The sequence below is a fragment of the Xenopus laevis genome, chromosome 4L, assembly GCF_017654675.1.
Source record: "Xenopus laevis strain J_2021 chromosome 4L, Xenopus_laevis_v10.1, whole genome shotgun sequence".
In the NCBI taxonomy this organism is placed as follows: domain Eukaryota; kingdom Metazoa; phylum Chordata; class Amphibia; order Anura; family Pipidae; genus Xenopus; species Xenopus laevis.
In genome coordinates this window covers 61,497,178-61,519,782 of record NC_054377.1, presented here as the reverse complement: position 1 = coordinate 61,519,782, position 22,605 = coordinate 61,497,178, and the positions used below count along the sequence as shown (strand labels likewise).

The window sequence follows — 22,605 nt, the reverse complement described above, 5'->3', positions numbered from 1 at the left end:
GTGAAGCTCACCTTCCGCTGTCAGTATAAGAGCCACTGCTCGTGTACCGCTTGTTCTCCACTTCTAGCTTGTGTAGTTCAGCGCCGAACTTTGCACCCTGTATAAGCCCAGCAATGGCACTTAGCTGCGACCCAGTGTACCAGAAGCTGAGTCAGTGGTACGAAGCCCACCATGGCAGCCTTAACATGAGGCAGATGTTTGAAGCTGACAAGGACAGGTTCAGCAAATTCAGGTAAACTTCATATGAAGGTGAAGCCTCTCTTCAACATGGCATCGGTGTGCCGGGATGAGCCTGTGCTGCTGTATTTCCTGCTTGCAGTCCGCCATGTTGTCTGTGTTGTAGCAGCGCAGTGATTGGCCGGGTGGCGGAGCGATAGACAGGAGAGGGTGTGGGCGGTGTAGCGGTATAGTAGAGGTATGTTAGAGGTATGATAATGGTACCCAGCCATATTGGGATCTGTCTCTGGCCGCTTCTCTTCGTGTATCTCTGCCTGTGTGGCCGTGACCTTCATTCACCCTTGTGGGTGGGTTAGTACGTGCGCTGGTGCACATCCTGTCTCCTGGCAGCTTTCAGCTCACCTTCAGGAAACTCTTTCATCCCCATATCCTATATTTATAGAGTCATTGCGGCATGATGTGGCGGATCGATGCTCAGGGCACGTCCTGAATCCCTTTCCTGTAACCATGGGCAGTTTACTGTAGCTTCATCACTCTGCAATGTTAGTGCTATTAGTCCTTACAGTGATGCTCAGCACCAAGAGTGTTCTACTGAACAACTCAAGTGCTCTAATTCCAGTTGCTACAAAGTCCCCATCTCTTGAATACACAGTGTGACACTAGGTATACACAACAAATCCAGGATTCGGTTCAGGATTCGACCTTTTTCATCATAATTCAGATTCGGCCGAATCCTCCACCCCTACCGATCTGAATCCTAATTTGCATATGCAAATTAGGGACGGGAAGGGAAATCGTGTGACTTTTTGTCACAAAACAAGGAAGTAAAAAATGTTATCCCCTTCCCACCCCTAATTTGCATATGCAAATTCGGTTCAGTATTCTGCCGAATCTTTCGTGAAGGCTTCTGCCAAATCCAAGATAGTGGATTCGGTGCATCCCTAGTGACGACAAGGGCTGATACAAAAAATGAAATGGAAGATTTGCCATTTGACATGGCAGTTCAATCCGAACACTGCATATGGTGTGTTGTCATCCAACAAACTAAAATCTGATGGTGTCTGAGCTACTTTTTTTTTTCTCATTGAAAGACTTTGATCCAGGGACTAGTTCGATTGTCATTTTGGATTCACAAAGGAATTCAGATGGGGGTTTTTTTGCCTTCCTCCTGATCAACTGGCAGTTGGGCAGGTTAAAATAAGAGTTCAAAGGTTGAACTTAATGGACATGAGTTAGTGATGTGTGGGTCAAGAATTTCTTGACCCGGGCCCACTGCTGCCCCCTGTATTTTTTTTTAATAGACCCGCACCGACCTGCCCCACAGTGACATCACAAAAGGGGCAGGGACAGGTAAAAATCTATAAATTCCGAAGCCGGCATTACTAGGTCACGACCTGAAGATTTTGTGCAGGAGTTGGCCCCACGTTTTTCGGGCCGGCCTGCACATCACTAACACATCTTATTTTCAACCTAACTTACTATGATACTATTTAATGTCAGATGTCAATGCATGAACAAACCACACCATCCAACTTTATCTGATCCAACCTAATATTACAGCTGTGGGGATTCAATTTTTTTTTTTTAGAATCTTGCAAAATTGTGTGCTGTTGTGTGACAAGATCAAAAGATAAAAACTGGCCCACCAAATCTCCCATTAGGTTAGCCCTTAAAGGGGTTGTTCACCTTTTGAATTCACTTTTAGTATGATGTGAAGAGTGATTTGCAATTGGTTTTCATTTTTTTTTTCTGTTTTTGAGTTGGTAAGCTTTTTATTGACCAGTTCTCCAGTTGGCAATTTCAGCAATCATTGGTTGCTAGGGTCCAAATTACCCTAACAACCATGTATTGATTTGAATAAGAGACAGGAAAACGAATAGGAGAGGGCCTGTATAGAAGGATGAGTAATAAAATGTAGCAGTAACAATACAATGTGTAGCCTTACAGAGCATTTCTTTTATTTTTATTTATTTATTTTTTGATGGGGTCAGCAACCCCTATTTGAATGCTGGAAAGAGTCGGACGAAGAATAAGGCAAATAATTAAATAAATAATAAGGATCAATTGAAAAGTTGCTTAGAATTGGCCATTCTATAACAGACTAAAACTTAAAGGAGAACTAACCCCTAAAAATGAATATGGCTAAAAATGTCATATTTTATATAATGACCCTTTTGCACCAGCCTAAAGCTTCAGCTTCTCAATGGCAGCAATGCTCCAGGATTTCAAGCCCACCACAGGGGGCATCATATTGTAAAGTTTCTCTGACACTCACATGCTCAGTGGGTTCTGTGAAGCGAAGCTTAGGGGTCATCACAAATTATCCAGCAGAAAATCAAGTTTGCCTGTAATATAAACTGATGCTACACGGCTGATTATTAATTTCTGATGCTAGTTGCAATGGTTTCTGTGCTGCCATGTATTAATTACTAATCGGCCTTATATTGCGACATTTGTATTCTATGTGTACTTTATATTGTGATGTAACAGACAGCAGCACAGAGCATGTGCAGTGAATCAGCTGAAAAGAAGTTTGGGAGCTACTGGGGCATCTTTGAAGGCACAGATCTTTACTGCTAAAGGGCTGTGGTTGCCCTGGGCAACAACATTTCTAGGCTACTTCTTAAGTTTTAGTTCTCCTTTAAGTTAAAGGTGATCCACCTCTTTAAATTCAGCGACTTTATGCTACTTAATTAAATTAATTAATTGAAGTGTCTAATAAGGTCCAGTTCTTACTTTCTCTCATGGTTTGAGTTGAACTATTATCTGTCTTTATTTAAACATTAAATAAGCCAAATAGGATGGTTCTGCCACCACTACGGATTCATGCAGCTTATAGTTGAGATCACGTACAAGGAACTGTTTTATTACAGAGAAAAAGGAAATCGTTTTTAATTTCATTTTAGAATTATTCACTTCAAAAGAACTCTATGGGAGATTGCCTTCCCGTAATTTATAATTTTCTGGATAACTGGTTTCCATATAAAGCTAACTGATAGTTGCTATGGGTTGCTCCCCAGATGCAAAGTTGTCCAGTCATGATAAATGAGCCGCACTCAATCGGCCACTGCTTGCATTTCAACTTCTTGCTAAGAGCATATCTGCATTGCACAATGTGATACATGTTTGTTTGCTAAGAAGTGCGCTTGCCTAACTGGGTTGAAAAATTAGTTTTGTAATGTATACACAAAATTAGTATGTAGTGAATTGCACATTCATTTGGATTCACCCCCACTTTCTCAACAGTGTTTAGGAAAGGAGGAAGTGCTGCTTACTGAAATCTGCCAACCTACAGTATCCCTTGCCTTTTACATGCTCTACTGAATCTTTATACAGTATGCTGACCAATCAAATTGCATTGAATACAGAAGTAAAATCATTCTGTCACATTCCTATTTAAAAGTCAAAGAAACTGAATCTGCTCTGTTGGATGCGCAAGGGCCAGATGTGGCTCTACTTTGTAGTATTTCCATGGGCTTCGCAAATTTCTTGGTGTGACCACATTATTGTATTAAAATCAGGGTCATGACCACGTTGAGTAATTTTGATAACTGTCCAACTGCATTGGAAAAAATTTTTGGGACAGCACTGATCTATGTTTAATCTCATTCTGTGTGACCTATGACTACAAACTATACATGGCGTTTTGGGCAAACTTGCAATTTATCTTAACAAGGCAGAGAAATGATTTGCAGAGAGAATTGAATGGCTCTACACAATAAACTAACCTGAATGTTGATGACAAACTGCTATGCTGCAACATGAAATTTGTGTGTTACCATGAAATCATGCCGTTTTGTTAATATATGTGCAGAAAAGTTAATTGGTTGCCATATCCTCAGCACTACAGTTATAACAGACAAATAATCTATTTTGGCTCATTTAGATATCTGGTTTCTCAAATAACTGTTTTGGTTTTTGTCATCCCTTTCTGTAGTAAAAAACTTGCGACTGATGATGGCGATATTCTGCTTGACTACTCAAAGAACCTTGTTAATGAAGAAGTCCTGAAGCTTCTGATAGAACTGGTAAAGCACCTGTATTCTTCAATACTAATCTAATAATCATAATCATAATGGACTGGAGAGGTGACAGTCTGTGGAGATGAAAAGCCAATTAATAGTGTTATAGTAATCCATGCATGATATGATGTGTGTAAATTAGAGTTTTAGTGGCATCTTGGGTGATAAATTATTGTATTTTGGAAATATTCCTTGGGTGAAAGTGGTGTGATTTAGAAAGTGACTAGATAGAAGTGCAGGACAGGCAGTATCAAGGATAACCCCAAGGCACCAGGCCTGAGGAGATGGGGTGATAATAGAGTTGTTAACCGTGATGCACTTCTGGGATGTTATAGGTGTGAAATGGTTTGTAGAGAACCATTTCTGTCTTGGAGATGTTTAATTTAGTTGGGGCATCCAAGTAGAGATGGAAGGCAGGAAGAGACCCAACTCAAGAGCTCTAGGTTAGATCAGGAGGGGAAAGATACATTTGAGTTTTCTAGTCTATAGTTAATCTTCAGTGTATGTGAAGCTTAATTCATTTGTTCAAGCCAGTGTTGCAGTTAAGACTTTATTTCAAGAGTGACCATTTACATCACTCAATTATGACTCTTGGGGGCACAGATTCCAATACTTTTTAACAACAAGTCAGAAGATTCAAGAACAAATGTAATTATCAAAGTGATGTATCTACATACATGTTCTAATTTTTCCACATGACAGTGTAGATTTTTTTTAAATATGAATAAAATGTGCCTCTTGAAATGATTTCCTGTTCTGAATCGTTACAGGCCCACTCAAGAGGTGTTGAGAGTGCGAGACAGAAGATGTTCTCGGCTGAGAAGATTAACTTCACTGAGGTACAATCAAACTTTTTTTTTTTTTTTTTTTTTTTTATAAATGTTTGTTTACAGAGTAATATATGTATATAATCTGTATTATCAATGTTATAATACAGGTATGGGACCTATTATCAAGAATGCTTGGAACCTGGGGCTTTCTGTATAACAGATTTCTGTAATTTGGATCTTCATACCTTAAGTCTACTAGAAAATCATGTAAACATTAAATAAACCCAATATGATTGTTTTGCATCCAATAAGGATTATCATAATTATATCTCAGTTTGGATCAAGTACAAGGTACTGTTTTATAATTACAAAGAAAAAGGAAATATTTCTTAAAAAGACAAAGGAGAACACACCTATAGAAATCAAATGCCTTAGTGCTGGTTAAGTATTGTAAACAATTTGAAAATCCAATGTTTTGGCCACATATAGTGACCTTGTCCACGAGGAAAATCACTTTATTTGACCGAATCTCATATAATATGATTTTTTTTTTCTTTACACAGACATACATGATTCCACTGGTTGAAAAGAAACCATAATAGTGTGTCTGTGCCTTTAATGATCCTTTTCCACCATTTAAGCTTCCCCTAACCTAGTTTTGCTGTAACGTGTGCTTTCCAGAGAATCTGTTCACCACTCGCTGTGGAAGGCTGAGGGTCTTCAAGAATCAATTACAGATATGGGATCCATTATCCAGAAAGCTCAGAAGTACGGAAAGGCCTTCTCCCAAAGTATCCAAATAATCCAAACTTTAGGTTTACATGACTTTCTAGTAGACTAAAGGTATGAAGATCTAAATTACAGAAAGATCAATAATCGGGAAAACCCCAGGTACCAAGCATTCTGGATAACCGGTCCCGTACCTGTAATTCATAATGGAAAAAGTGAGGGCAGGAGTAATTGTAAAGGGGGTTGGGAATAGGTCCCTGTGAGCACACATAGGCTATTATGGCTTATTTTGATCAGTGGAATTATGCATGTCTAAGTAAAAATAACATATTTATTTCTAGGAGTTTTTTTTCGACCTTTTCTGCATTAACCCAACTGAACTCATTTCACTTTTACTCCTCAAGTCACAGGAAACATGTTGAGATTCATTATTAGATGCTTTAATGTGTCTGTGTGTATTAATATAATTTATATGTTGGGTGTACTGTTTCTGCACGCAAAACCATCATTTTGGTCTACGTGTATATTAAGACCTATGGTCTCTCTAGTTAGTAACCATGTTCACTTCAGAGTAGCTCAGTGTGATCTATATCCCTTTGATTCAGAAGGGGTGAGTGAATTCTTATTTATTTGAAATGTGGTTTCTTTGTCTTTGCTTTTAGATTTATCTGATACATCTTTAATATACACAGTTTTGAAATGTAATAATAAATTAGTGTGCGTCATTAGTTTGTTTTGGAGTGAGAATCTTTGTGCTTTTCTACTGCGCACCCTCGACTAAACATTTATTTTTCCCTTTGTGGAGCACAGGTTCACGCGTGCTGTTTGCTTTACTGCTTTTGTCTATCACTGGAAAGCTGCTAGTTTTTCAAATCCCTAACAGTTGTTCAGAAACAAAAGCACCAGGCACACCCTCTTCTTGTATGCAAACTGCGTAGTTTTTACTTCAACTTGATTGTAATCTGCATGCCTGCTTCTTATTTTATTTTTTTTCTTTAAAAATATATAGAGTTTAGGGCATGGAGGCTATTTCGCAAATTGTGGCCTTTTTACATGGCTAATAGAAAAGGGAACTCTTTTGATGTAAAATACACTGTAGTGGATGCTTAATTAGTTTTTCTAAACTTATTCGCATATATATTCTTAAAGGGGTTCTGTTTTTATGGTGTACTTTTTATTTCTAAATTACACTGCACTGTACCATATAAAATGGTCATGTGCTTTCAGAAAGAGCCAGTGCTGTACTGTGGAACTACTTTCTGACAGGCTGTTGTTTATCCTTCTCAATGTAACTGAAGGCGTCACAGTGGGATATGGATTTTTACTATTGAGTGCTGTTCTTATATCTACCAGGGAGCTGTTATCTGGTTACCTCCCTTGGGGGGGCAAGGGAGGGGTTGATATCACTCAAACTTGCAGTAAAGAGTGACTGAAGTTTATCACATCACAAGTCATTACTGGGGGCTTCTGAGAAGCTGACAATATGTCTAGCTCTGCTCTTTTGGAAAACAGATTTCAGTGCTGAAGTCTGCTCAACATGTTTTTTTCCAATAACAGTATGGGAAATCTCTGAGATATGAATGGTTATAGTGTGTTCCTCGACCTGAATGTGTGTTTTTCTTTTTTGCTCCAACAAACAATCATATTTGGCAGTAGTGCATTGTAGCTTGCTGACTCATGCTTGAAACAGCAAACACAGGCTGGTAAAAGAGATGCACTGAATACAGGATTCAGCCAGGATTCTGCCTTTTTCAGCAGAATTTGGATTTGGCCAAATCCAAGTATCTGCCCGAACTGAATCTGAATCCTTAAAATCATACAACTTCATCACAGACACAAGGAAGTTGATTTTTTTTTTTTTCTGCGTCCTGCATGCACAGTTAATTTTAGCCCTTGCTCTTGATTTGCATATGCAAATGACGGTTCCAATTTTGTTTGGAATTTGGCTGAATCCTTCTTGAAAGATTTAGGCTGAAAAATGTCTAAACATATCGACACATGCTATCAGGCAAACAGTGATTCCATGTGCCATGCTTAAAGGGATACAGTCATGGGGAAAAAAACATTTTTTCAAAATGAATCAGTTAATAGGGCTGCTCCAGCAGAATTCTGCCCTGAAATCCATTTCTCAAAAGAGCAAAGAAATTTTTTTATATTCAATTTTGAAATCTGACATGGGGCTAGAGATATTGTCAATTTCCCAGCTGCCCCAGGTCATGTGACTTGTGCTCTGATAAACTTCAATCACTCTTTACTGCTGTACTGCAAGTTGGAGTGATATCACCCCCTCCCTTTTTTCCCCCCAGCAGTCAAACAAAAGAATAATGGGAAGGTAACCAGATAGCAGCTCCCTTAAGGTGCCCATACACTGAGAGATCCGCTCGTTTGGCGATGTTGTCAAACGAGCGGATCTCTCCCCGACATGCCCACCTTGAGGTGGGCAATATTGGGCTGAACCGATCTGCCTGGTAGATCTAAGAACCAACACTCCATAGTAAAAAGCCATGTTCCACTGAGAAACATTCAGTTACATTGAGAAGGAAAAACAGCAGCCTGCCAGAAAGCAATTCTCTCCTACAGTGCAGGCACAAGTCACATGACCAGGGGCAGCTGGGAAATTGACAAAATGTCTAGCCCCATGTCAGATTTCAAAATTGAATATAAATAAATCTGTTTGCTCTTTTGAGAAATGGATTTCAGTGCAGAATTCTGCTGGAGTAGCACTATAACTGATGCGTTTTGAAAAAAAAGTTTTCCGATGACAGTATCCCTTTAATGGCAATTCCGTTTTTATAAAGACAAAAAAATCTGAGACCATTATGCTGCTTGTTACAGACAAAATGTGGACAGAATGGCAAATGATGTTAGTTTATAATTTTATAGATTGATTTTTTGTAAACTGAGCCTTGTGTAATTCTATGGAATTCAATGCATTAATCTGTTGCTTCATTCCTTCTGCATGTCCTGTTCTACCATTGAAGCCTACTGCGCTAGCCCACGTATGATCCTTTCCAGTGTTTCTCATTAAAGGAAAAAAAAGTTCTTTTTAAAGTTTTGAAAGTAATTAAATTATAATGTACTGTTGCTCAGCATTGGTATAACGTGTGTGTGTTTTTCAGAATCACTACTAAAGTTATATAGTATTATATAAATAAGCTACTGTGTAGCCATGGGTTGGCAGCCATTCAAAGGGGAAAAGGCTCAGGTTACATAGCAGATAACCTCTGTGGAATATAATGGGATTCTACAGAGCTTATTTGCTATTTAACCTGTGCCTTTTAGCTTTATTTCAATTGCCTGCTTTGCTGCACAGCAGCTTGTTCGTATACACATTAGTAGTGCTTTTGAAGCAAACACAATGGCTTTACCAGTGCAAGGCATCAGTACATTATATGAATAAAATGAAAACACTGTTTAAGAATGACTTTGGAGAAGGCTTTTGATAATGAAGAAGGGGAAAGTCTTGGATCTAAAGACTTTTTTTTTGGGATGGCCAGGAAGTTTTGGAAACAAATCTGTCCATTATTTACCTATGATAATATTGTAACTTGTTTTGGCACGTAGGCATATCATTTACCAAGGCTTTTGGGTGTGATTTTATTTGAATCCTGTAACTTAAAACATTTTGTTTCTGCACTTCTCAATGTTTTAAAACCTCTAAAGGAGTATACCCCCTTGTTCAACATTAATTGAATGAATAGAGATTGTGCTCTCTGCACAGTTTTGATTTTTTTTTTTTTAAATCATGAAAAATAATTTTCTTGAGCTAAACAAGGAGGGCAAGTTAGGTAAATTCAAATTTTAAATATGCAAATGATTTTCTAGTAGACTTAAGGTATGACAATCCAAATTATGGAGAGATCCATTATCCAGAAAACCCCAGGTCCTGAGCATTCTGGATAACTGTCCCATATCTATATTGCAAAGATTACATACGTACATGTAAGTGGTTTGGCCACAATTTCTGAATTCTTTCGTTTAGATCTGCTCCATAATTTTTTAGATATCTGCATATATTTAGATATATTTCTATATTCTTCCATTTTTCACTTTATTCATGCCTGCATATATAGAACCGGGCTGTTCTTCACATTGCTCTTCGCAACCGTTCGAATACACCAATCACGCTGGAAGGTAAAGATGTCATGCCTGAAGTCAATGCAGTCTTGGAGAAGATGAAGGCTTTCTGCCAGGTATAGCTTTTAGCTGCCTAACATTTCTGTATAGAATACTGCATTTTAAAAAAAATCTATTCAATATGGTTGCTTTAAAATGCTTACAAAGTTGGTTCACTTTTTTTTTTTTTTTTTTTTTTAAATCTATTTGAGAAGGTATTTGTATGCAATGATAAGCCTGTTTAATGGGATTCTCGTTTATGTTGGAACAGCAAATTTATTATGCATCACTTTTACATAGTTCATTCATTCCTCTCTATGTTTTTTCTCCTTGTAATTCCGTTTAGAAAGTCCGCAGCGGAGATTGGAAGGGTTACACTGGAAAGGCCATTACTGATGTGATTAACATTGGCATTGGTGGATCTGACCTGGTGAGCTTTCTAAACTTTTTTTTTTTTTTTCTTTTTCTCTTCCAAAGCTCCATAATTCTGTTATAACTCGTTTAACATCCTGGTGTATTTCAGGGACCTTTGATGGTAACTGAATCACTGAAGCCCTATTCTAAGGGAGGACCTCGTGTGTGGTTTGTATCGAACATTGATGGCACTCACATTGCTAAAACTCTGGCTGAACTGAACCCAGAAACTTCACTCTTCATAATTGCATCAAAGGTAAACTCAAGTCAACCACTTTGTATCAAAGGAATCTGTAACAAAACTGGAAATGATCTTACATTAAGGATTTGCGTTGCTAATCCTTAATGTAAGCAGGACTTCGTAACAACTGCTTTCACAAATGACCATTCTACAGGTTGGGGATCCATTTACTGAAATTTGATTCATATTTAAAATACCTGAAAATAACTATTGGTGGCAGAGTTACAATGGCATCAGATGTGGTGTTATTAGGGCAAGTATTATAAGAGTAGTTGTCTTTATTTTATTTTTTTATTTTTTTTTTAACTTTTGTCTTCCCAGTCTGAATATGAATGAATATGATTAGATAGAACCTATTGTTGATTATTTTTTGTTGCTGCTGCAGTTTAGCCTTTATTTCTGTGAATGTGTAATGACTTTGGCAGATCTATCCTTCTCTGCTGCTGCAACAGTTTGAATACTGGGTGTGGCACTTTGCATAAGTTCAAATGCAAACCTGAATGTTGGTAGGATAACTAAATACAGTAGGTTTCTTTCTACAAGCCGTTTTAATGTTTCCAAATGCTAATTCCACATGGGGCAATTTCTTGGTCTGTGTGTATAAGTGGGACAGGGAAACGACCCCTACACTCTTGTCTTCTGGGTCTGCACCTGGAGTGCAGCCCGGGTGCAAATACATTGGAGTGGATTTTGGATTTGACATCAAAATGCATGGCTATGCACTTCAGAGCTAAAATCCACTTCATGTATCTGCATCTGGGCCACCACAGTTGCTCCAGGTGCAGACACAGAAGACAAGAAATCAGAGCGTAAGACAGTATGGCATTACCCTTAATTTTGTACTTATACAGCATTATACAGTCTCTCTCTAGAGACTCTGCACTTTAAAACCATTTTGTAGTAATATAAGGGATAATATTTGACATTGCTGAGCACTTTGAACATGTAAAGTAGAGATGCATTCAGTGTCTGACTGGCCCACAGGGATACCAGGAAAACTCCCGGTGGGCCAAGTTATCAGGGGGCCCTTGTGCTGCTAAACATTTGTCCTATTTCAAGGCCATTCCCTATTTCTATGAGAACAAAGTGGCTAAATAGATGGAATAATAGATTATAGTATGTAAAACTATAAATAGAGGTTGAGCTAGGAGAGGAAGAAAAATAGTACTGACAGTGGGCCCCTGGTCTAAATTTTCTTGGTGGGCCCCTGGTCTAAGGTTTTTGGGTGGGCCCCTAGTATCCCAGTCCGACACTGGATGCATTGAACCCAGGATTAAGTTCTGGATTTGGGAAAATGCAAGACTTTTTCAGCAGTATTTGGATACTACCGAATCTGAACTATAAAAAAAAAAAATTTGCGTCGTCCATCAATTTGTGTGCACCACCAAATTGCAGTTGCAAAGAGCATTTGGATTTGACTGGGTATTTGTAAGAAATCCTCTAATGGATTAGTCCGAATAGCCAACCAAATCCAAATTCCTTTTGCTCCTGGGAATTGCCAATGCATGCGTTTAGTGTGCACACAAAATCATGGATTAGCAGGGTTCAGTGCATCCCTAATATAAAGACATTGTACACTTGGCTCTTGGTCTGTCTTGTGCCTTCACATCATAATTCATATGTTCCTTAAAGGGGCAGAGCCAACAACTGCATATTTTTTACAGTTTTTCTAAATCAGCCGAACTAAATATTGTGTTTTGTTTCCCTTTCTAGACATTTACCACCCAGGAGACCATAACTAATGCTGAAACTGCTAAGGAGTGGTTCCTGACTTCTGCCAAAGATGTGAGTCTTAAAATTATTTTGAGAAACTAACAATATATAATCATACTCTTATTGGGGAGCTAATATTTGTTTTTTTGCCCATGTCTCCTTTTAATGCCACACCAAAAGTGTACAATGAAAACACATTTTGAACCCTATTCGAATTTAACTTCAAATGTCAGGCAGAAGCTGCACTGGCTGTGACCAAGCAGCTCTGACTGAAGGGATATTAAGTGCCGTTTCCCTCACCCCCTAATTGCCTGACAGTTTGTCGTGCATCTGAAGTATAGAGGGACCAATCCTTTCTGCACCTATATCCCAGGGTTCTCTCTGTAAGAAGTCAGTTCCTGTCACTGCAGCTCTGTTGATCAGAAATACTGTAGCAATCCTTCCTGCATATACACCTAGTTAGCTGCTTCCTGATCAGTAGGTGAAATTGGTTCACTTGTACTGAGAGCACTGAAATGTATCCATTAAAACAAATTGCAAAAATATCTTTGTTCCCTTTTAATAGAGAATTGTTTATTCTTTATGCAGACACAACTGGAATTGCATGCAAGCAAACCATTTGTGAATATTCCAGATGTAGGTAGAAGGTGGCGTCCAACACTTTTTTTGATATACAATCTGGTCACTTATTTTGCTATCCATGTTAGCATAGCCTGGAGTAAAAATAGAGATACTGGAATAAGTTGAGTAAAAGTTCCGATCTGCAGTGAAGGATATAGTGAAGTCCTTTTTCCTTACCCTGCCTTCTCTTCTGAATCTGATGATTGCTCTGTAAAAGTATGATGTAGTAATGTTATCTTCACCTTTTCTGAAATCTATGCCCTCCCTAATGCTACATTTTGCATATTGGTGCGGATTTTCCTTGTTAGTTGATTGTATTCCGTTGTGAAAAGACACCCTGAATTTAGAGAGCTGCTCTTTCTAAATAGCAGCCCTTAAAGTGAAATTAAAGGTAAAATACCCCCTTTAATATATTTTTGGGGGGGGGGGTTTGAATTATTTAGCTTTATTTATAGCAACTCTCCATTTTGGAATTTCACCAGCTGCCTGGTAGGTAAGGGCCAATTTACCCTAGCAAACAGCCAGTGGTCTAAATGAGAAATTTGGTTATGAATAGCAGGGACTGAATAGAAAGATGAGTAATAAAAAAAACAAACAAAAAATTGTAGCAGTGACCTTCATTAAAGCTGAAAAGTTGACAATGCCTTATTAAAGTTTAGATTAAAGGTAAAGTTTAAAGTAAACTACCCCATTAAAAATACTCTGCAATTGTATTTTTCTGATAGGACAGCAATGTAACTACATTTGGCAAGTGCTAGCACAAGCCTGTAGTATCTCTAATGTGCAGCCTTTTGAGGACTTAAAGCACAAGCAGGAATGACAGTTTGGATGAACTTTATCAGGGTCTGAATTCTCGGTGTGACCTTCTGTCCTACACATTCCTGTATTAGAGTTAGCAAAGCAGCAGCTCCACCTTGTGCTATTTTTGTCTCTTTAAAGCCAGAATTTTTTTATTAAACGTCTCACTGTGACATTTAGCATTCCGTTTAGTTACAGATAGGGGGTTGCCAGTAGGCTGGCTGACCTCTCCTGTTCCTATTTCAGTCTGCAACCTCGTGTAACCTTAAACTGACCTTCACTGAGATGCATTCAGAAACTAAAAACTATAGCTGTAATGTGTGTGTGTATCGAAAACCTTTTGGAGCAGGCATTCAATGAAGGCAAACTTCCACCAGGGAAATAGTTCAAAGTGAAGTGTTTATTGTGTCCACAGACTTGCGTGTTTCTTGCCATAAACACTTAATCATAGGCCTATGATTAAGTGTTTATGACAAGAAATGCATAAGGCTGTGGACACAATAAATGCTTTGAACTATTTGCCTGGTGGAAGATTGCCTTCATTGAGTGCCTACTCCAAAATGTTTTTCGGATTGTCCGCTCCCCATGCTGAGGGCTCAGGGCGGTGTACCTGGGCCACTTCCTTCTCGTGGTGAGTTATCACTTTACATTTGTAAAGCAATAAATCCAGCAGCACTCCGATATGTGAATCAATGATTATTTATTCATGCCATTAGCAGAGCGACGTTTCGAGCTATTCCAGCCCTTTATCAGCTTGATAAAGGGCTGGAATAGCCTGAAACGTCGCTCTGCTAATGGCATGAATAAATAATCATTGATTCACATATCGGAGTGCTGCTGGATTTATTGCTTTACAGTGGAGTTATTCCTTGGCAGAGAGGAACACAGCTGTGCACCCGACGCTGCAAAAGGCGATCCAGTGTAAGTGTGGCACCTTTACTGATTTGAAAACTTTACATTTGGAGACCCTCATAACTCTGATTCATCGTATGTAAAGTATTGGCAGAATATAGGATCCAAATCAGTACATTTGTTTATTTTTGCACCTTTTTTCAGGCATCTGCAGTGGCCAAACATTTTGTTGCCCTGTCCACCAATGCAGTGAGTATTTGCTTCTCTTTCTGCTTTGTAAATGTAGCCATTTTATCTAGTATACATGCTTATTTCTAATGTCAACATTTACTTTCCCCCTCTTTTTGTCCAGCCAAAAGTAAAAGATTTTGGAATAGACACCGCAAATATGTTTGAATTCTGGGATGTAAGTATTTCATTTGAGCTTCTTTTGGTAAATTTTTTGGCAACAATTCCCTTGTTGCTTAGGCTCTAGCCCCCATATGTAATCTATGGGTTAAAAGAACATTAACCCATAGCAACCAATAAAATGTTTGCGTTTAAACAGGTGGCCAGTAAATTGCACTTGCTGATTGGTCGCTATGTTTTACTGCCCTGGGCAAACTTCGTGCCTTTTGTTACATAACCCCTAGATGTTCGTGAAAGCAGTGCAAACATCCCTGTGGCAAGGCCACTTTATGCTTTATCTGAAAGGCTCGGGATTTCCCTTTGTCTGTAGCTATTTCTCCTTCTTAGATAGGCCTATAATTGCTATTAAAAGGAGTGTGGTAGAGATAAGGGTTAGTTTGGGGGCACAGTGCATCAAAGCTGTTAACTCTGAAAATGTGAAATTCCAAAAAACACCCTCGTCCTTCGATAGTGACTCCCTGGTGCACAGCAAAGGAAGGAGACGGCCACCTTCCAAGTAACGGCAGTACAAAGATTTCACCGGCACACAGGATAATGCAAGCAGGCTCGGCCTTGCTATGTGATTTATTGCAGCATGCAACGTTTCGGGGTTACCCCCTTTATCAAGCATGCTTGATAAAGGGGGTAACCCCGAAACGTTGCATGCTGCAATAAATCACATAGCAAGGCCGAGCCTGCTTGCATTATCCTGTGTGCCGGTGAAATCTTTGTACTGCTGAACTCTGAAAATGTAACACAGGCTGTTTTAGGTAAAAGTAACATGACCGTGTAAAAGGTCTTGTAACATACAGGTGTTTTTTGTTTTTTTTTATGATCTGAAACCCTAAGAATGCCATGTCATCAATAAGGATGCAGGTTGCTCAGGGTTTGTCAGTTCTTTGAGCACCCTGCCATATTCTTTAATATGTATATGAATATGTCAAGCAGTATTTCATCTGGACAACATGAGATGTCTGCCCTTGCAGCTCTGTGCGTTTTATAAACAGAAGAGGTCTTGCAGGCAGCCTGGAGCATAGTATTGTAATAGCTCATGTGGAAGTGAGGAAACTCTACAAGTCTTGAAATGGTTCTTTTTAAACAGCAACTGTACAGACCATTGGCATCTTCCTTACTTGCCAACTATTATCTTGGCATGCGGTTTTCTTGTGATTGCAATATTTAAATTTATACAATAGAATCCCCGTTTTAAGTTTTTCAGGGGACCAGAAAAAAGGGGTAAAATCCAGGAACATTTAAAATCAGGGAAATGTATTATGCATAAAATATAGGTGGGACCACAAAACAACAATGTAAAATGATGGAAAACTTAAAACCGGGGATGTAAAATGGAGGTTTCACTGTAGTATCAAACGTTTTAAGATGTAGTCCATGCAAGACTGGTCTTTAAACATTATCTAGGCACTTGCTGTACAGGCAGCTGTTTGAAACATGAGCTGTTGTCACAGTCCTTGGCGAAGTCTCTCCTGGCTATTCTCAGCTTTAACCTTTTACAGTTTTCAGGAAAGCCCTTGTACTGTAAATGATAAAGGTCAGTGGATCAGCCACATTATTAACCTCATGGAAACTTAGGTTTGTTTAGGTTTTGATTTTCTACATGCATACAAAAAAATGGCCCATGTCATAATCCAGTTTTTCTTTAACATTTTTCTCTAGTGGGTCGGTGGCCGTTACTCTCTGTGGTCAGCCATTGGGTTATCCATTGCACTTCATGTCGGTTGGTATCCATTCATTGTGTGTTTTATATATTGACGAATATATACATTATGCTTACAGTATCTATTCTTCCTTGTAGGGTTTGATAACTTTGAAAAGCTTTTGGCAGGAGCCCACTGGATGGTAGGTTTTGCTACACTGCCCAATCATATTGTTGTGTCTTTGTTAATAATAATGTATAGAGCCACGGACTGACATAGCTGAGTTGCATCTGGTGCAATTGTGCCTGATTTGACAATAAATTGCATGTGCACTTCGTTGCAAATGTTGTGCAGCTGCACTGAAAACTTTCTGTCAAATGTGTAATGTGCTGCTCCAATTGACAAGGACGTAGTGGGTACTGCCTGGTCAGGAAGTGGCAGGAGCTTGAGGATTCCCCTGCGTTAATATGGGCCTCGGTGCCTTTTTCATAACGCAAGGTAAGGGGGACGGCATGGTGCCGAGCACAACTATATGGACATGTGAAGAGCGTATTTTGACACAAGGACCTTTAACAAAAGTGGTTTTGCATACATTGTACTGCAGGGGAAAAGGCAAGTTGCCCACTGCATTTGTAAATATAATATAAGTGAGCCCTATTGTAGTCGCCAATTGTGCACAAAGCAAACACCTTCTGATGGATTGAAAGTCGGAAAAGGTAGGGGTAAAAGTTCAACAGATCAAACTGCTATGAAATCATCTGGATTCCCCACTTCCATATTTGAAAAATCAGTCCTTTACTTCCCACTACAATTCTTTTGTTTGTTAGACAGCCTGCAAAAAAAGCCAATTTTATATAAAGACCAGTATATTATGAGCAAACTATAGTAGTACTATATAAGGGACTAGAAGAAAATGGTGTAGAATTGGGTAAATGTGTTTAAGCTACTGTTTTTTCAAGGACTCAAAGGATATAAGCACTGGACTCCGCTTTACTTTGAAATTATATTTACTGTTTTAATCATTTGGGTTAAGGCATTGCAGCCTTATTGGCGACATGTGCAAGGCCTCTCTGTTGCTTGCACAACTTAGAGCAGTAAGTGATTTGTGCATGACTGTATGAGGTGCAGACTACTTGGGCTTGATTATTTATAGACAACCATGGCAAAATGTGCACCTGGTTAGTAAAGGTGAACATACACTTTAATAAAGTGTCTTAATAGAATTTAGTCAAAGGCAACTGGACATCTAGGGGGTTATTTATTAAAACTTTTAACTATTCTGGTTGGGCTTTTTGGGCAAAAACTTTTTTTTTTTTTTAGATTACATTTTTTTTTTTTTTTGATTTATAATACCCCAATGCTGTAGAAAGTCAGAATCTGAAAATCCACCATCTCAGACCTGTCGAGGTCCTGTATAAGTCAATGGGAGAGGCACCTATCCCAATTTGAAGTTATCGTGGTCTGTGCTGGATTTAGCCTGAAAATCTGAAATTTTTCTGGGTTTTCAGGCAAAAACTATCCTGGAGAAAAAAGCCCGAAAAATTGTACGATTTGGAGTTTCGCTCCATTTTCTAGTTTTTCTGCGATCCAATTTAAATGGGCGTTTTTTTTTTTTATTAATAAGCTGACGAGAGGGCCTGAATAGAAAGATGAGTAAGTAACAATACGGGTGTATTTATCAAAGGTAGAGTTTGTGAAGGGTTTTTTCTACCTCAAATAAACTCGAATGTTTGCTTATTTATGAAAAACCTTAATGTAAAAAACTCGATTGAATGCAATCAGGGGGAAAAATGTGTGCCTCAAATTTGAGTTTATAGGGTATAAAACCTTAAATACCTCAAATTAATTTAGTTTGAGCACAAACTAGCGTAAAAAAAAAAAAATCATGAAGGCAAAAACATCTTCATGACCACAACCGGTTTTAGCTGTAATATTTTTTGATTTGGGCCTTTAGCAGCTTCTGGGCATAATAAATCTCTAAAAATTCTAGTCCATACCCCCCCGCCAGAATTTTTTATATTTATTTATTTATTTTTTTTAAACTACCCTTGAAAAGATCATATTTTGAGATAACTCTACCTTTAATAAGTAACCCCATAAACGTGTAGCCTGGGCCAGTGACCCCATTTGAAAGCTGGGAAGAGTTCAGAAGAAGGCAAATAATTCAAACTATATATAAAAAAAAAATTAAATAAATCATGAAGACCATTTGAAGAATTGCTTGGTTCTTGGAATTACCCATTCTAGAACATACTAAAAGTTAACTTAAAGGTGAACCACAACTTCAATTTCACTAATAACGTTCATAGAAGAGAAAAATCCATTTCCCCCCCCACTGTACACGACCTAATGTGAAACTTATTTCAAATATGTTTGCAGAGTTTGAACATGAAGGCTTGTGTATTAACATTTTTCGTAAATGCATCTAGGAATTTTGTGATATTACATGGAACACGACCTAATGAGTGTTTTTGACAAACTAAACTTTTACATCCCTCCGCGTCAGAATGTATTTTTTTTTTTTTTTTTGACAGGACAATCACTTTAACAAAACTCCACTAGAGAATAATGTCCCTGTGCTACTGGCCATGCTGGGCATTTGGTACACCAACTTTTATGGCTGTGAGACTCATGCTCTTCTTCCTTATGATCAGTACATGCATCGATTTGCTGCCTATTTTCAGCAGGTGAGTTGGGGACCACTCTGAGCCATTCAGCAATTCAGATGGTGTGGTTGAGAAACAAAAATGGTTGCTTTGCTTTTTTTTGCCTTTCAGGGTGACATGGAATCAAATGGGAAGTATATCACTAAAACAGGAGCTCGTGTCAACTATAGCACTGGCCCTGTGGTGTGGGGTGAGCCAGGAACCAATGGGCAGCATGCATTCTATCAGCTCATACATCAAGGTAACATTTTTTTTTTAATTTATGATGTGCACCAGGGGGAGTAGGGGGCAGGGAGTACTGATATGCCATGCTTTGCCAAGCTCCTCCAACTTTGACATCAGTTACAACAGGAAATTAGTGCTGTTTGGGTGCACAATTTAAAACGTCAGGGAACCATGTTGGGTTGCTGCCATGTTGGCACTGGGCAGGTTATAAGTGCAGTATCTTTTCTCTAGCTTTTGCCAGTTGTTTTGTATCTAATGACGGTGTTAAACTTGTATACCCTTTTCCCCTCCCTGAATTATTATAGGAACTCGCAAAATTCCTTGTGACTTCTTGATTCCAGCGCAGACCCAGCATCCAATTAGAAATGGCTTGCACCACAAGGTGAGACTTGTTGGCTCATATTCTTGGGTACATTTACAGTTTAGCTTAGGTCCTACTGAGATGTAATAGAGACTTATTTAAGGGACGCTAAAATCAATGATAAAAGTCAATGCTATTTACAAATGTTTTATAATGCAAATGTAAAAAGCAAAACGTTTGCCACTAATTTAATCTCAGACTGTTGTGCTTTAGGCTGAGACGGGTTTACTGGCTAAGTGTAAGGAAGTCTGTTTGAAAGGAACTTTGCCCATTACATTCCTTTCCCCATTAAAAAACACATTTGTATATTTACATCATGAATTGTGAGTGGTCCGTTTAATGAACGTTCCAGTGGAAGCAAAAAGAATAATCCAAGTTGTCTGCACTGCATAGGCTTATTTAGTTTAAAACATAAAATATTAACTAAAATTAATTATATATGTTAGTGTGGTGTTTTATTTCTTAGTACATAGGAATTTGGTAACCAAAGAAAGTGAACCATTCTGCAAAACTACAAACTGTGCTTCTCTTTTGCTAGATCCTTCTGTCCAACTTCCTTGCTCAGACAGAAGCCCTCATGAAGGGAAAGTCCACAGAAGAAGCCAAAAAGGAGTTACAGGCTTCTGGGCTCACTGGTGATGCTCTGGAAAAATTGCTCCCTCACAAGGTATACAGCAGTTTTTAATATGATCTACTTAATACTTTTATAGTGCAGTACAGGTGTAGAAACCCAATATCCAGAAATGTCTTAAATGGAGTCTATGGGAGATTGCCTTCCTACAATTCAATCAAATATTACAGAGAAAAAGGAAATCCCTTTTAAAATTTGAATTATTAACAGTGCCCTGTGCTTGATCCCAATAATCATTACTGGAGGCAAAACAATCCTGTTGGGTTTATTCAATGTTTACATTTTATTTTTTTGTAAACTTATGAGGATCCAAATTACAGACCTCTTAATGTGGGAAAACCCCATATCCCTTCTTGATAACCGGTCCCATACATTTTACCTGGTCTGGCTTTAGTTGGATATGCTGATGATCGTTAGACACTGATTATGGAGTCTAGCCAGTGAAATCTTTTACAAGCTATTTTGCAAAATTGATTGTTTCAGTTGCTAATGATGCATTTCTAGGGAATGATCAGTTTATTAAAACAGAGTACTGTTTAATAAGGTAAGTGTTTTTTTTTCTGTTGGCTTTTATTCATTCATATTTTAATTTATTCCATGGCCTTTTCTCTTCTGCAGGTTTTTGAAGGAAACAGACCAACAAATTCCATTGTATTTACAAAACTTAATCCATTCATTTTGGGTGCTTTAATTGGTAAATACTAAACATTACTACCAGTTCACTGTGAATTGATTTAAATTGTACTTGGCTAATAATTTTTTTTTTTTTTTTTTTTTTTTCTTCTTGTTCCCCTGCAGCTATGTATGAACATAAAATCTTTGTTCAGGGAGTTGTGTGGGACATAAACAGTTATGACCAATGGGGGTAAGTCTGCACTATTTCAGATGTATTATAATACAATCGGGGGTACAGTATAATTGTTTGTACTTGTATGTAGCAGTGCAGCTGCCATATATAGAGATCAAATGTGTCTGAGTTCAGTGATGTATAATTGCTAGAAGTTTGCAAAATCTTTCCTTACCAGCATAATCCATGCTACATTATGCAATTTTACCCTACAGAGTTGAGCTTGGGAAGCAACTGGCAAAGAAAATTGAGCCTGAACTGGAATCTGATGCTACTATAACATCCCATGATAGCTCCACCAATGGACTCATCGACTTCATCAAGAAACACAGAGGCTAAACATGGTCACTGATCAGTTCTGCTGCAAACCTGTTACCTTGTCCTGTTATTGGCTTTCTGCAAAAAAAAAAGCACTTTCCTAATGTAGTTTGTTCTCTATAGTTGTAATTGCGGTGTGTCTTGTAGTTTGAATAAGTCTGAGGATGAAGCAAGAAGAGCTACTGTTGAAAGACAATCTGTGTCAGTACTATTCTAGATGTCGGGGCAAGCAAGTCCTGTTAGGCATGCATCCTAACAAAAATGTCCTGTTTTAAGTCACCTTAACACGCATATGATTTTTTTTTCTTTTGCATTCATTGTTTATTGTGAAATGTCTGTTTACGTAATTAAAAAAAAACATGCAATTGTTCAGGGTGGTATTTTGATTTTGTTTTTTTTTTCAATACAATGTTTCCGTATAGCTAGTTTTAGCAATTTCTCGATGTTAAAAGATGTTCCAAATCTGGTTAGGGATGTTCCAAATCTGGTTTTCATCTAAATCCCAACCCTTGAAGTCATGTGACTTAATAGCTCTGGAGAACTGAATATGACTATTGCCAAGGTACCCTCTAAAGTTCGCAATGGACAAGACTGCCACTGTGTCTAATCACAACAAGAGGAGAAAGCAACACTCATGTCTGTTAACCACAAAACATGAGGACATTTCAGACACTGGTTTCTGGTTTAACCTCAATCTGTTGGGCCCTCTGGATTAGATGTGGTAAAGGTAGAACAACTGTTTTGGTCGGTTGTAGCTATAGGTTCAGAACAAGAGAGAATTTGGGGCAAACCGAAACATTTAATATAAAGCTGGAGATGAAAATTGTATCTAGTGTCCTACACAAATCCTACATAATCTACAAAAAAGGCAGATTTGCAATGTATGGTTATGACCAACCTACAACAACTAAGTTGGAGCAATATACTTATGTTGAAGGCCAGTCTCTTGTAAAGCACCCACACCATCTCTATCAGAATGGTCAATGTATAACAGGCAAAATGTTAAAACATCTGTTACATCTTCACCTATTAAGCTTATACTGATCCCAGGAATTTTTATAG

At 38.3% G+C, this 22,605-nt stretch overlaps 1 protein-coding gene across 1 annotated transcript; it reads left to right on the top strand.

The window, feature by feature from the left end:
• The first annotated feature begins 6 nt into the window (after positions 1–6).
• gpi.L (glucose-6-phosphate isomerase L homeolog) lies at positions 7–21,913 on the top strand. The gene is made up of 18 exons (XM_018258011.2): positions 7–232; positions 4,115–4,205; positions 4,970–5,038; positions 9,772–9,891; positions 10,161–10,244; positions 10,338–10,484; positions 12,183–12,254; positions 14,658–14,702; positions 14,806–14,859; positions 16,515–16,575; positions 16,654–16,697; positions 19,030–19,182; positions 19,273–19,402; positions 19,692–19,768; positions 20,286–20,414; positions 20,997–21,072; positions 21,177–21,243; positions 21,441–21,913. The coding sequence occupies exons 1-18, from the start codon at positions 114–116 to the stop codon at positions 21,562–21,564; spliced, it is 1,662 nt and encodes a 553-aa protein (XP_018113500.1). The 5' UTR covers positions 7–113; the 3' UTR covers positions 21,565–21,913.
• The last annotated feature ends 692 nt before the right edge of the window (positions 21,914–22,605 follow it).

What these genes read in the sequence shown, in the direction of transcription:
- gpi.L (XM_018258011.2), top strand. Translation starts at nt 114, where the DNA reads ATGGCACTTAGCTGCGACCCAGTGTACCAGAAGCTGAGTCAGTGGTAC. An exon ending in AGATGAAGGCTTTCTGCCAG is followed by an intron (nt 9,892 to 10,160) that starts GTATAGCTTTTA and finishes AATTCCGTTTAG; the next exon opens with AAAGTCCGCAGCGGAGATTG. An exon ending in GAAATGGCTTGCACCACAAG is followed by an intron (nt 19,769 to 20,285) that starts GTGAGACTTGTT and finishes CTCTTTTGCTAG; the next exon opens with ATCCTTCTGTCCAACTTCCT.